At 37.8% G+C, this 13,419-nt stretch overlaps 1 protein-coding gene across 2 annotated transcripts in view; it reads left to right on the forward strand.

Moving 5' to 3' along the window:
• LOC149229439 (uncharacterized) overlaps positions 1–12,596 on the forward strand; it is an 86,138-nt gene extending 73,542 nt beyond the window's left edge. For both annotated transcript variants that reach the window (XM_089375828.1, XM_089375829.1), the window contains exons 8-9: positions 12,021–12,135; positions 12,435–12,596. In XM_089375828.1, the coding sequence (XP_089231954.1) occupies positions 12,021–12,135; positions 12,435–12,535 (216 nt within the window). In that variant the 3' untranslated portion in view covers positions 12,536–12,596. The remainder of the gene's footprint in view (positions 1–12,020; positions 12,136–12,434) is intronic.
• The last annotated feature ends 823 nt before the right edge of the window (positions 12,597–13,419 follow it).

Consider the following 13,419-nt stretch of genomic DNA (forward strand, 5'->3'; position numbering starts at 1 on the left):
AAATGAGTGACCTTGGAATTTCCCTATAACTTTTTCTTTGGGATATTTAGATTGTGAAATTTTTAGAGATCTGAGGAGACATATCAAGGTAGCTCAAGTAAAAATTTCAAATTTAGATTTAAAAAATTGGACACATGGCATGTTTTTACAACTTTGCTCTTGGGAAGAGATCAAAAACCAACAATCTTTGGGGAAGTTACCATAACTTGGCACATCAAATTTTGGTTAGACCTGTGGAATTGTAGAGAAGACATATCATAGTACTATGGGCCAAAATTTTAGATTTAAAAGGGTGCAAATTTTAAAGATATATCAGGACAACCATCTAGATAGTCTATGAATTAGGGTTTTGAAAGGCATGTAACTTACAATTGTCATAACTTTTGATTGGAAGATATATTTTTCGATGATTCAAAATTTGTGATAAAGAGGAAATAGAGGAGTATTATTATTTACTCACATGGCTCTTAAGGGTGCTTCAAAAGTTACTTCCCAGTTAAACCTCTAGAAACCTCATCCATGACTCATGAAGGAATGGAAGAAACGTTGTAGTGTGTATCCAAGTTGAAGAGTCAAGGAATAAATGAATAAGAAGATGAAATAGTTGGAACAAAATATGGATGGAATGAAACAAAATATCAAAGAAGCTGTAAATGAGAGGCTCCTTGAAATTGATAATGTGTTTGAAGGAACTAATGAAAAGAAGGTAGTATTCAAATTGAACAACTTGCCAATAATAAGATTTTTTCAAGTGGATTTAACTCCAGTTGTGGAGCAACTCATGGATGGTTTATGTAATGTCCCCTATGGATTGATTGCCCATGGGAGGACAGAGTAGCCTATCCAAATCCCATAGGCTATAGTCATTGATAAAGGGGAAAACTCGATTATCCAATGTTTGGTGCAACATTGGGTAAATTTTAGGGTAGCTGGGGCAAAAATCCCAAATTGGGGGTTGCACTTACAACCCCTCACATTTGAGAAAACCCCATGAGGAAACCTATAAATAAAGGAGAGTTGAAATCACTTTTCATCATCGATTTGGATTGGAATCTCTCTGATTTTCTTGAGCCTATGGCTCTAAGGGTTTTAGGACCCCTTCTTGATTAGTTTTCGTGGAGGTGATCCCACCCTACCTAGACACCCTTATTTCGTGTTGTGGCACAACAACACTGGAGCATCTCTAGTCTGGTTTGGAGGACTATCTAATTATTAATCTATCTAAGAAGAATTTGTGTTAGCACTCCTAAAGACTTAAGTCTGTTACCGAGACCTTTTTGTGAAAGTCTGCTGAAAACAACATTTGGAAGTATACAAGTTCTTACTATTGGTTACAACATGTCTTTCCTAGATCCCCATTTGAGTATGTTATCAAGATCGAGATTAATCGTCATTGTTTAAGGTCCAACGAAGTAATTTGAAGCTCTAATCCCATCTGAGAAATTTTGGGCCGTAGGGCTGCAGGCCAATATTCTAGTGGCGACAGAGGTGTTTCAGGGTATGGATTGAGTGCTAGATTGCTCCTTGAAGCGGTTTGAAGACAATTTAAGGAAGCAACCTGTGAACTAAAGAAGTAGCGATATAGAATGCCATTGTTATTCCTCAGATAGCCAGTGCAATAAAGGTTTTTTCCTTCACAGTGGAAGCTTGGAACAAGGGTAACTGAACTGATAAACCGAGTTAGATATTTAGTTTAGTAGCTACAACATTGAGCTAGTTTCAATTAGAATTTTCATCTATTGAATTTTATATTGAAATGAGAGTGTATTGGTGGATTTTTTGCTGAAGTGGATCTACTGTTCTTGGCACAGTCAACCTTAACTCATTGTGATTGTTGAAGTGTCATATCTTTGTTGGATATCTTATTATGTTGTTCAAATGAATGGATGTATGTACACTATTATTGTTATATATATATATATATATATATATATATATATATATTGAATAAACCCTAGCTAGAATAGAAACCCTAAGGGCAAAAATATCCCCTTGGAGTATTACAGTTTCCTAAGGAAGTGAACCTTCTTGAGGTTGAATTAAAAAAGTTTGATGGAACAAAGGTCTTTACTTGGGTCCACCAATTGGAGCAATATTTTGAATTGCATATTATTATGGATGATAAGCAAAGGATTCACATAACAACTTTGAACATTGTGATAAAAACCAGTGTTCCACAAGGACACGTCCCCTAGGGTGGGTTGCATGCATCCCATGCTTCTCACACACCTAGGATGGTGGGACGTCTGGGGAAATGTTTCCCCAATGTGGGGGATGTGTTTCCCCAAAAGGGGTGCTTGTGGACGCCCCCCCCAAAAAGGGCTAGGCTTCCCCTCTTAATTTTGCTAGAAAACAATAATTTATGAGCGGGGAAGCTTAATATTCAACCCGTGGGCCCTACTAATGCCATGTAATTAATGGTAATGTTAAATTTCTAAAGTAAAAGTGACATTCTCCTTTATCTTTCATTTTCATCCTTTTACTTAAATTTTTAATGTTACCATTAATTGACTAAGAATGTTTGAGAGTGCTTCTGACCTCATTGGATTTCGTATGGAGAAAGTAGAATTTTAGATCCCACTCAAAATTTCATTAGGCTTAACAATTTTCAGGGTTTTAGGATTGTGGGGATTGCAATGTTTCCATTGAATTCTATCATGTATAAGGGTTTGAAAGTAGCATTTAATCAAGAGCACCAAGCCCACAAGCACACCTTTTGAGGGGGACATGCTCCCCTCAATTTTGTCTAGTAACCGTTGAAACTATTTTTTTTGAAATAAAAAAACAAAAAATAAAAAATAAAATTAAAACTAAAAAGAAAAATACATAACAAATATCAAAACCTAAACTAATTGCAATCCCTGACTCACCATTCAACTAATCAAGCTTACCTCTACTTGGATTACCTTGTGACACTATTTGGCTTACCTGTTAACTGTTGCCTCATCTCCCTTGTGGCACTGCAATGTTCATTGTCCATTTTTAATTTTAAGTTTTAACTTTCGAGTCTTGACTCTAGATATGGATGACCTTAGATTGATTCTTTGACTTGTCATTATTTACTATTTTTGAGTTATAGTTATATCAATTTACTATTCTAGTATTTAGACTTCAATATCTACTTTAGTCTATTTTTCTTAATACTAATTAGATTCTAGAATGATGAATGATGAATTAAAATTTTACATTAGTTTGGAATTTGGAATGATATATATATATATATATATATATATATATATACAACTTGACGTCCCCTTTCCCCCCCTAAATTTCTCGAAAATTTAAGGGCACTCCGGCACACCCCTGTGTGTCTCCTTGCACCCGCGTCCCCTTATCTCAATGTCTTGGTGGAACATTGATAAAAACATAATTATATGTGTGTGTACCTTGACATCCCCCCTAAATTTCCCTAAATTTGAGGGCACTCTGACACATCCCCCTTGTGCATCTCCCCACACCCGTGTCCCCTTGTCTCGGAGTCTTGGTGGAACATTGATAAAAACCCTAACAATGGTATCAATGGGTAGTTAAAAGGAAGCCTATTCTTATCATTATACTTGGGGTTTATTTACAAAAGACTTAGAACCACATAAGGAAAAACTTGGGAACATGACTACTTTAGTTAATTGATAAGAATAAGGCAGTTTGGTGGTATTGAAGATTATAATTCAGAATTTCATGTTTTGGTCAGAAGGTTGGATAATATAAGTGATGAACATTTGTTGGAATTTTACATGGGTTGACTAGAAGAAGTCATTAAACATGATCTTTTCCTAAAACATTAGAAAATGTTTTGGAAGCTATGCAATTTTCTTGTCATATTCAAGCCAAGAACAAGGCTACACACAAATTTGCCATGGGAGCATACACAGAAAATGAAGATTGTTTTGGGGTTCATAAGAAAACCATACCTCAACCTACTCAAATATCATAGACGGAGATGGAGGAAAGAAGAGCAAAAGGACTATGCTTTGGTTGTAACAACAAATGATCAAAAGGGCATAAATGTCAAGAAACAAAATTGTTCACCTTGGAAAATAATGACAAAGAGAAAATGGAGGCATCTACACAAAGAAATGCGTAAGAAATGAGCATGAAATAGAGATGGAAATTGCACACTTCATTGATTTAAATAGGCGTGAGATATTTGTTCATGCGTTGGTAGATTTGTCAAATCCTCAAACCCTAAAGAGCGTTGGTTACATTGAGAAGCAAAGAATCATAGTGCTTATTGACTCAGGTAGTACCCATAACTTCATTGTAAAAGATTAGCATAGCACCTCAATTGTTTTGTATATCTAGTGACAAATCACCAAGTTTTATTTGCCAATGGAGGGAGTATTGATTGTGTGCGAAAATGGGACAACATTAAATTGAATATGGGAGAATATCATTTGGAAAGTGCAAGGTATGCCATTCAAATTGGAGGTGTAGCCTTTTGATGCACATTGACTATCTTTTTAATGGGTAAGAGCTAGTCCATAACTTTCTGATTGTAACATTGTCTTCTTACTTCTCCCTATGCTGACCTTCTAAATGCCAAAGGTTGAATAGCTCTATCTAGTTGTGGCTCATGTTATGTTATTTTGTAATCATCCTGTCTTCTCTCTTGAATTGGCCTTTAGTGAATTCTACAAGGTTGGAATTGAAATTTTTCTCATGGCCTCTTATGAAAAACTATGACTTCTCTTGGATAAGGGCCATCCATGACTCTCCTTTTACCATAAATTTTATGGTGATTTTTGACTTATCCAACTTTTGATCTTCTGGGATATTGACTTCCCCACCTTCTTGATCTGGTGTCATTTTCTCATCATGTTTAGTTTCCCTTAGCTTTTTTTCCCCTTGGAAAAATCGTATTTTTCATTAATAGGAAAATTACATGCTGTAGATGCTGAATGCATATGCAAAAGATATGGCTGTGTGCCAGTTCAAAATTTTGAGGTCCCAAAATATGTTCTCCATGGAGGGACACAATTTTTTAAATAGTACTGCATAATTGACATGAAGATAAAACATACTCTACGCAGAGAGTATTCCTAAAAACATGTACTGCTATATATATACATGGTTCAAATCAACAAAAATAAGAGAGACTTGATTTTCATAAGTTCAGACTCCTATTGAGCCTATTCTCCATGATCCATATACGACCGGTGGTAGTACTGGAAATGTTCCGCTCCCTGTTGCTCCTTTATCATCCAGATGTTGCGTGGCCTGATCGCTGTCGCTTTGGAAAGTTGGTCAGCGGTGGAGTTTCGTTCCTTGTAGATGTGATGACAAACGAAATTGTCAAAATATGTGATGCATCTATGAATTTCAGACAAAATATGTCCCAATGTGAATGTGTGACAGGTCGTGGTTTTGTTAATCCAGTCACAGACAATTTTGGAATCACCAAAGATTTGTAAATTATGACAATATTTTTCTATAGAAAATTTGATGAGGTAGTATGCCGTGGAGAGTTCAACAAAGTTATTGGTGCCATTTCCAAGTCCCATTTGAATGTGATAATAATGGTTTTCCGAAATGTGTAGTATAGCCCCGCCACCACATCCTGTATGTTGTGCGGAGCCATCAAAGAATGCCCAAGGCTTTGAGTGATCAATGGATTCAGGAATGATATTCCTGGGAGGTGTGGTTGCCGAGTCCTCAGGGAGAGAGTTGTAGTTTGCTATAATTCTGGCTGAGATGGAAGTTTAATGAGGGGCGGTGTCTCGGAAGATGTAGCGATTTCTAGCTATCCAGATTTCCCAACAGATGAGAACAGGAAGATTTCTGGTCTTGAGCAATGTGGTAAACGACCACCAATTTGCCCAAGCCTCCTTGGTAGTTTATCCCCCCCAAATAATACGCAGGTGGAAGTGGGTAAGGGTGGAGGTCCAAAGGTCAATAGTGATGGAACAGGAGAGAAATAAATGATCCAGGGATTCAGAATTGTTCTTGTAGAAACAACACCAAAATGGGCCATACTGCCCTCTTTTTATCAAGTTTTCACCTGTCGGCACCTTGTTTTTTAGAATAGACCACAAGAGTAGTCTAGTACGGGGAGGTGCTTTGAGTTTCCACATTTCCTTCCACCATGTTTCAATGTGCTGAGGCTTGTGGTTATTTGCCAATAGTAGGTACCCCTCTTTTGGAGAGTACCGACCATTCTTAGCAATGACCCATATGATCTCATCTTCCCCTTCTCTAGGCTGAATGTGGGATTCTTGTAGAGCAGAAGTGTAGGTGTGCCAAGCTTGGTGCCATTGACGGGGGAGGAGCAAGTTGTGGGCTGTCTTCCATGCTTGATGGAGGAAGGACGATCGCTTTGGATCCACTGCATGAATTAAATGTGTGATTCCTTTCTCGATGAGGATTTGGAGTAAGTCTAGGGGAAGCTGATGAGCATTTCCGCATCCTATCCATGGGTATTGGCCAATTTGGACAGATTCCCCATCAGATATTCTCCAGGTTAGACCATCCCGTATAAGGGGCAACGCGTTCAAGACTGCTTTCCAGATATTAGAGATCCTCGATTTGTTCTAGCTAGGCAATCTCAGCGACTCCAAAGGCCTAAGTGGGGCGATATATTTGGCAACAACAATTTTGGTCCATATGTTGGTGGAGGTAAGTAGATGCCACCCTAGCTTGGCCGCTAGTGCAGAGGAAAAGTCCTCCAATTTTTTGATGCCCCACCTGCCCCATTTCTTGGGTATAGATTCCCATCTAGCCCAAGAAAATATTCTCCCAGATTGATTGCCATTCCAAAGGAATCTGCTGCAGAGGTTCTGTATACGATTGAGAATACCTCTAGGTATCCATGCAAGGGACATCCAGTAAACCAGGGTGGCCTCAAGAACTGCTTTGATGAGCACCAACCGGTCGGCTTTGAAGAGATGTTTGTGGTACCAAATATTGAGTCTTTTCTCTAGCTTGGTAATCAGCCATATCCAGTATGCAATCTTATATCCAAGCGGTTTCAATCTATATCCCAAATATCTAAGGCCTCCGTCTATCTGATTCAGAGAGAAGGGAAACCTTTGTAAAGCAAAGTTTATTTCATGGGGTGAGCATTCAGACACTGTTATAGAGGATTTAGAGTTGTTGATGGCCATGCCTGTAGCTGTGTTGAAGAGATTGATGGTGTTCTGGATGGTAGTGAGGTCACCAATTCCTCCGTGTAGAAACATAAGAACATCATCCACAAAGAGGAGGTGAGTTATAGTACAATTCTTCGATAGTATGATACCAGAGAGTCTACCTTTGTGATGCATGTCCTTGATGAGTCTACTAAGGCCTTCCATGACAAGGAGAAAGAGTAGGGGCGATAGGGGGCATTCTTGCCTGAGGCCCCTTTCAGAACCGAAGAAGGGTGAGGCTGCCCCATTGACCAGTGCACTATAAGATACATTGGTGATGCAACACATGATCCATTTAATAAATCCAACAGAAAAGCCTAAATGGGTAAGGAGCATTCTGAGGTATAACCAGCTTACCCTGTCGAAAGCTTTGGAAAGATCAGCTTTGAGGATCATACCTTTGATCTTTTGAGATTGAATGGAGTGCAACACCTCCTGAGCTGATCCGATGGCTTCGTGAATCTGTCTATCTTTATGAGAGCAAATTGTTCAGGAGATAAGTGGGCAGATAGGATGGGGCGGATGCGATTGGCTATGATTTTAGATATGATTTTATATAGGCAGTTGCAGAGGGAGATGGGACGGAAGTCATTATAGGATGAGGGGTTGTCAGTCTTGGGAATGAGTGCTATGAAGGTGGAGTTTATGGCCCCGTGCATGCGTCTGGACTTCCTGCACTCCTCAATGACCTTGAGTAGGTCATTCCCTAGAACCTCAAAGAAAGCCAGGTAGAATTCGACTGACCAGCCATCAGGACCAGGGCTCTTATCCCTTTTGAACCATTTTAGTGTGGCCTCAAGCTCCCCCATTGTAACTTCGATATTAAGTTGCTCGGCTTCCTCCCTATCAATGAACCAAGGGAACAGTTGCACTACTCTGATGACTTCAGCAAGGGTAGCATTAGGGTGGTTCTGGAAGACCTGCTTAAAGTGTGAGGTGGCCAAAGATTTTAGATTCCCTTAGCTTATTAACAGCACAGTCAAATATTGTGTAAAGGTAGGATACTGTCACTCTTTTTTGTAGATTATGTAGAGAGTGAAGTCCGTACCCAATTATTCTTGGGATTTTTAAATACATGTCAGCCTGGTCATTGGAAGCTGTTACATTAAAACATGTCAGTTTGTCTAACTGGTGGGTCCAGGGGAAGGCAGCTTTCTTTCTGACAGGTTGGCCAATTGTCCGACCATATCGGTGGCTAAAAACAGGGAAAGAAATTCTAACTGGGAAACACTTCTGCAGTGAAAATTGTTGCCTGCAACTTGCTTGTTTCTCTTTCCTCTGAACTGTCAATCAAGATAGACGAATTTGAAATTGCCCCAATATGGGCTAATAAATCCAAAGCTATGAATTTCAAGCATCTGCTGAAGCAGTGTTACGGCTCTATTTGTTGTTTCACATTTTCATGGGCAACTAATAGGCATGGAGTTATGTTTCTGCCCAGAATCTTTTCAGCTCAAAATCAATTGAAGGATGGACTGTAAAAAGTTCCGATTTTGTAGAGCTGCTTTTCAAATATGGACTCCTAAAAATAGAAAATTTCACTGAAACAGTGTTCAGTTTTTTACTTTGGTTGACAATTAGACAAATTTATTCAAACTTGATGCCAAGCTGCAGAAACCCACTGCCAAGATACAAGAACCACTGAGCTGCATAGGATGAGGATGAACTTGAAACTTTGAATTGATAGGTAAAGTGACTGTACTGCTGCAGCTTGGATTTTGGTGAGATTTACTATTTTGATAGAGTTTGTTGGATTTGAAAATGTTGACCGAGGCCCCCAAAAGTCCATCCATTTAAACCTGTTTCAGCTCAAAATGATTAAATGGCACTATTTACCCAGGGGCTCTTTACTTCTGCATTGTGGAGTAAGTTTGGTGAGTTGTATTATCCATATTTATTGCTTTGTACAACATCTATAACATATTGTTTATGATGATGTGGGGAATTGTAATAGCAATGAGTTAGAATCTCACATTTTGTAATACCACCAATTAGCACAGTTTTTTTGGTATTGTTTCATGATCACAGGGGTTCAAGTCTGGTGCACTCGGCCTGTCCTCGAAACAGGTCATTTCAGAGACTGGACCTGGATAGATCCAAATTGACCTTGATGACTTGGTTTGACCTGGTCAGACCTGACTTGGACATACCCACCAAGTCTCAATCAGACTTGACTGGGTTTGATTGGTTAACCTAGGTCAGACCAATGTTTTAAAAACCGGAACCGGTGACTAGACCGGTCCACCTAATGAACTAGGTTTCGTACCGGAACCAGTCGAACCGGGACTGGTCAGGTCTAAACGAACCGGTTTAAAAAATACATTAAATCAAAATTCTAATGAAAAAAAACTATTTTTAAGATTTAAAACCATGATTCCAAGCCAATAGAAACAAAATATGCAAGGTTTGCTCATCTATATACCATGTAAAGGTGAATATATCAAAATGGCATCGAGTGCAATACATATCTGCAACAAAATACATAATCAATGAAGCTCTAAATGGCCTCTAGAGTCCAAAAACAATGCTCTAAGCTATGGGGTCACTGAACTACTACAAGTCTACATATCAGTGATCAACAACATGATCACTCCTCATCATGATCAAACTCATCACCACTACTAGACAAGAGATCATCAACATGAGCTACATAAATAATATGCCTCCGAGTTTGAGGACTCCTAAAACTCCTCTACAACTTTAGTAGTAGCAAAAATAGACATCAAAACTACAAATCACTGATCAACATGGTCACTCATGAAACTCATCATTGATTCAACGCTACTAGAAATACATAAACATCATCAACAAGAGATACATGAACTTCATCTAACTCGAAGTCTTCAGACTTGGATTGCTCAACCTTATAACATGATAGAAATTGAAAAGGTTTAACATGCCTAACCAATGATTTTGGTTTGAGCGAAGGGTTCATCTCCTCAGCCTAATAATGTGGTAGAAAAAGATTAGCATGCCTAACTAGCTGTTTTCCTTTGAGTGAAGGGTGCATTCTTGTTAAGGCCATGGTAGAGGAGTTCAACAATCAGTACCACCAACATCAACAAAGTTCAACAATCAATGCCACCACGATCAAGGTTCTTAAAGGGCTTCATGCTTTTGATCAAATGCCAATCTCATACCCTCGCACATGATAGAATCAAATGGAAACATTGCAAACTCCCAAATCATGAAATCCTGAAAACCATTAAGTCTGCTGAATTTTGAGTGAAATCTAAAATTCTAGTTTCTCCATATGAAATCCAACGAAGTCGAAACCACTCTCAAACATCCCGAGTCATTTCATGGTAATGTTAAAAATTCAAGTAAAATGATGAAAATGAAAATTAAAGAAAATGTCATTTTTACTTTAAGAATTTAATATTACCATTAATTGCCAACATTGTTAGGGTTGAGATGTGTTAGGAAAATGAGAGGGTAAGCATGTTTTTCTTGGAGGGACTATTTTTGGAGGAAAACAACCCCAAATTTCCCTCAAACCAGCTTCAAAACTCACAAAAATGCATTTTGTGGGGGTTATAGTTGCCCTGGCAATAAACCGGCCGGTTTAGGACAAAACCGGCCGGTTTGACCACAAACCGGCCGGTTTTGTCCTAAACCGGCCGGTTAGGGCAAATAAAAAGGCGAAATGAGGAGGTAAACGAGGTTTTTAAGCCGGTTTAACCTGGTGGGCTTGCTAACCGGCCGGTTTGACCGGTTACCAGTTCAGACCAACCGGTTTTTAAAACACTGGGTCAGACAATGATCCCATGTTATGGAAGGGAAAAAATGCTCTACTTTTTCACTTTTCTTCAAGTGTGTTTTTGAGCAGCACCTTGCACTAGGGTTTTGGGAAGATATTGTTCCAATATCTGGTTAGATTGATGAGCATGGTGTTGAGGCCCCTGAGGCATTATCTTACGCGTTATCTTCAGTGGAGGAATTGATTTGGTTGGACCAAATGTTGAATCGGGGTAAGGGCAAGGAAGGCCTTCTGTTAGCCCTCAATATTGGGTTCATATATGTATTATTTATTGTGTCATTTAGGTCTAGCTGATGAAGTCCTCATGCCATTGTTTCAGTTAATGAACTATTGTAATGAGCTGTTTGTGTTGTAATAAACCAAAATAATTTTCCTATTTCTACATGATTTGAGAGAGATCATGGAGTTTATTGTATGCAATCACATGGATACTATCTCTCAGATCAGAATATTGAGTTTGAATTTACAAGCATTGTTCTATATTCTCTGCAAGTTTTCTATATTCTTTTTTTTATTACGTATATCCAGCTTCTATGGTGTAATTTATGATCTTACTGATATCCAACTAAAATTTATTTATATCCTTGGATTTTGTTAAGAATCTAGTTTCTATTATCTGAAATTAAGCCTCAGTTTGACCCTAGGCAAAGGATGTGTCCAATGAAGATGTGTATTGTGGCGGAAGTGATGTTCATAGCGTCAAGGATATTCATCCCACTATTTTTGGACAAGTGTTTTGTTTGGTAGCAACTTCAAAACTCTATGAGGATTTGTCATTGGCTTGTTTCTTTAAGTGCACTCAAAGATCCATATCTTTTTGCATGCAGCCATTTCTGTAGTGAATAGATTATATGACGGTAAACATTGTTTGAATTACGTTGTAACTTTTCACCTTTTTTAATGACAGTAGTATTTACTTTGTTATTGGTTTGTTTCTTTAAGCGCACAAAAATGTCCATATCTCTTTACATGCAACGATGTCTGTTGTAAAGAGATTGCTGGATTATATGCTGGTAAACATTGTGAAATTACGTTGTAACTGTTTCACTTTTTTTAATGACAGTAGTATTTACTTTTCTCTGATATGGTTTTTATTTTGTTTTGTTTTTAACCCCGTAATGGCTTTTTATTTGCAGGACTTGGATGACGTCATTGGAAAAATAAATGGCTTATTATCGAACAGAACCACTCAAGATAGCAGCAAAGGTGCAGAAATGTTTGGACAAGATGATCTGGAACCTCTTGGCTTAGGTACTTAGAAATATTTTGATTGCCATGTTTTTCTTTCAAAGAAAACCTGGTGGGCAGGGATGCTTCTCCACATTGATGGATGGCATCCCAGTAAGTCTGTCCATCTGTCCATGTAGACTAGCACTATCACTTAAGGAAATTCAAACTGGGCACCCGCTGCCAAATGCCCAACAACATTGGCAACAACCGGTTTGGCTAACTTGTTACACTTTCATTCCCATGATATATATTGTGTGCTAAACAGTAATTTCTTCTGAGTCAGCTTAATATGTGATCAGCTTATTGTTTGGATTTTACAGGACCAAAGGCCAGGGCTTACTTGCTTCTTCTCGTGCGCATGAACCGTTTGACTCTTGAACATCAGGCTGGTGTAACCATGTATCGACTGAATTCAAAATAGAGACAGTAATTCCACCCAAGTAATCGTGTATATTAGATACCTTTCTCTTAATATTCTTTTATTTTTTTTTCTAATTTTTTTTTAAGTGCTTCAAAAAAAGTATGCTCCATAGAGCGGGTTCTGCATTGCAAATAGCGGACTAACCTAGGCTTAATTGCCATGTCAGAGGGATATATATTCTGTCAAAATCCCCAGAACTTGCATGTCCTTTTGAAACTCATGTGGACAATAATTCAAGTACGAAAAAAGAACCTATTTGTTATCAGGAATTGATTATTAAGAGACCTTTATGGGATTTTATTCCTGGTAAAAATAACATCCTTGATCTGGTTGACTTTCTCGTCAACTTGGAATATCATTATTTCAAAACGGTAAATTATTTGGATTGTCGTGATATATATTTTTTTATTAAACATGGCAGATTTATTTTTATTTTTATTTAGATTTTTATCTTTATATTTTTGTTGTATTTGGATGGTCGTGATATATAGTTTTTTATTAAACATGGCAGATTACTTTTAATTTTAATTTAGATTTTTATCTTTATATCACCTTTTTAAATTTCAAATATTAATTACAATATATCTTTAAATTTATATTTACCTTTTCATATTTACCCAATACAATTATGAAATTATATTACAATTTATCAAATAACAAATGGCATGTAACAAGTGGCATGGTATAGATTTGGATTTATAAAGTGAATGGTTGATGCATTCTCCTCTCCTAACTGTTCTTATGAAGCATTCATTGTTCATGGCTCTTATGCTATTCAACAGCTCATTTTTTTATTTGAGCTGTACCTGCTATGCTACCGTATATTTTTATATGGTATGAATGTGGTTCATGTTTGGGTTGTGATTATAAAATTTATTTTCTGT

The sequence above is a fragment of the Pinus tabuliformis genome, chromosome J (assembly GCF_031772625.1).
Source record: "Pinus tabuliformis cultivar Carrire ecotype Pingquan chromosome J, CPIR1, whole genome shotgun sequence".
Classification (NCBI taxonomy): Eukaryota; Viridiplantae; Streptophyta; class Pinopsida; order Pinales; family Pinaceae; genus Pinus; species Pinus tabuliformis.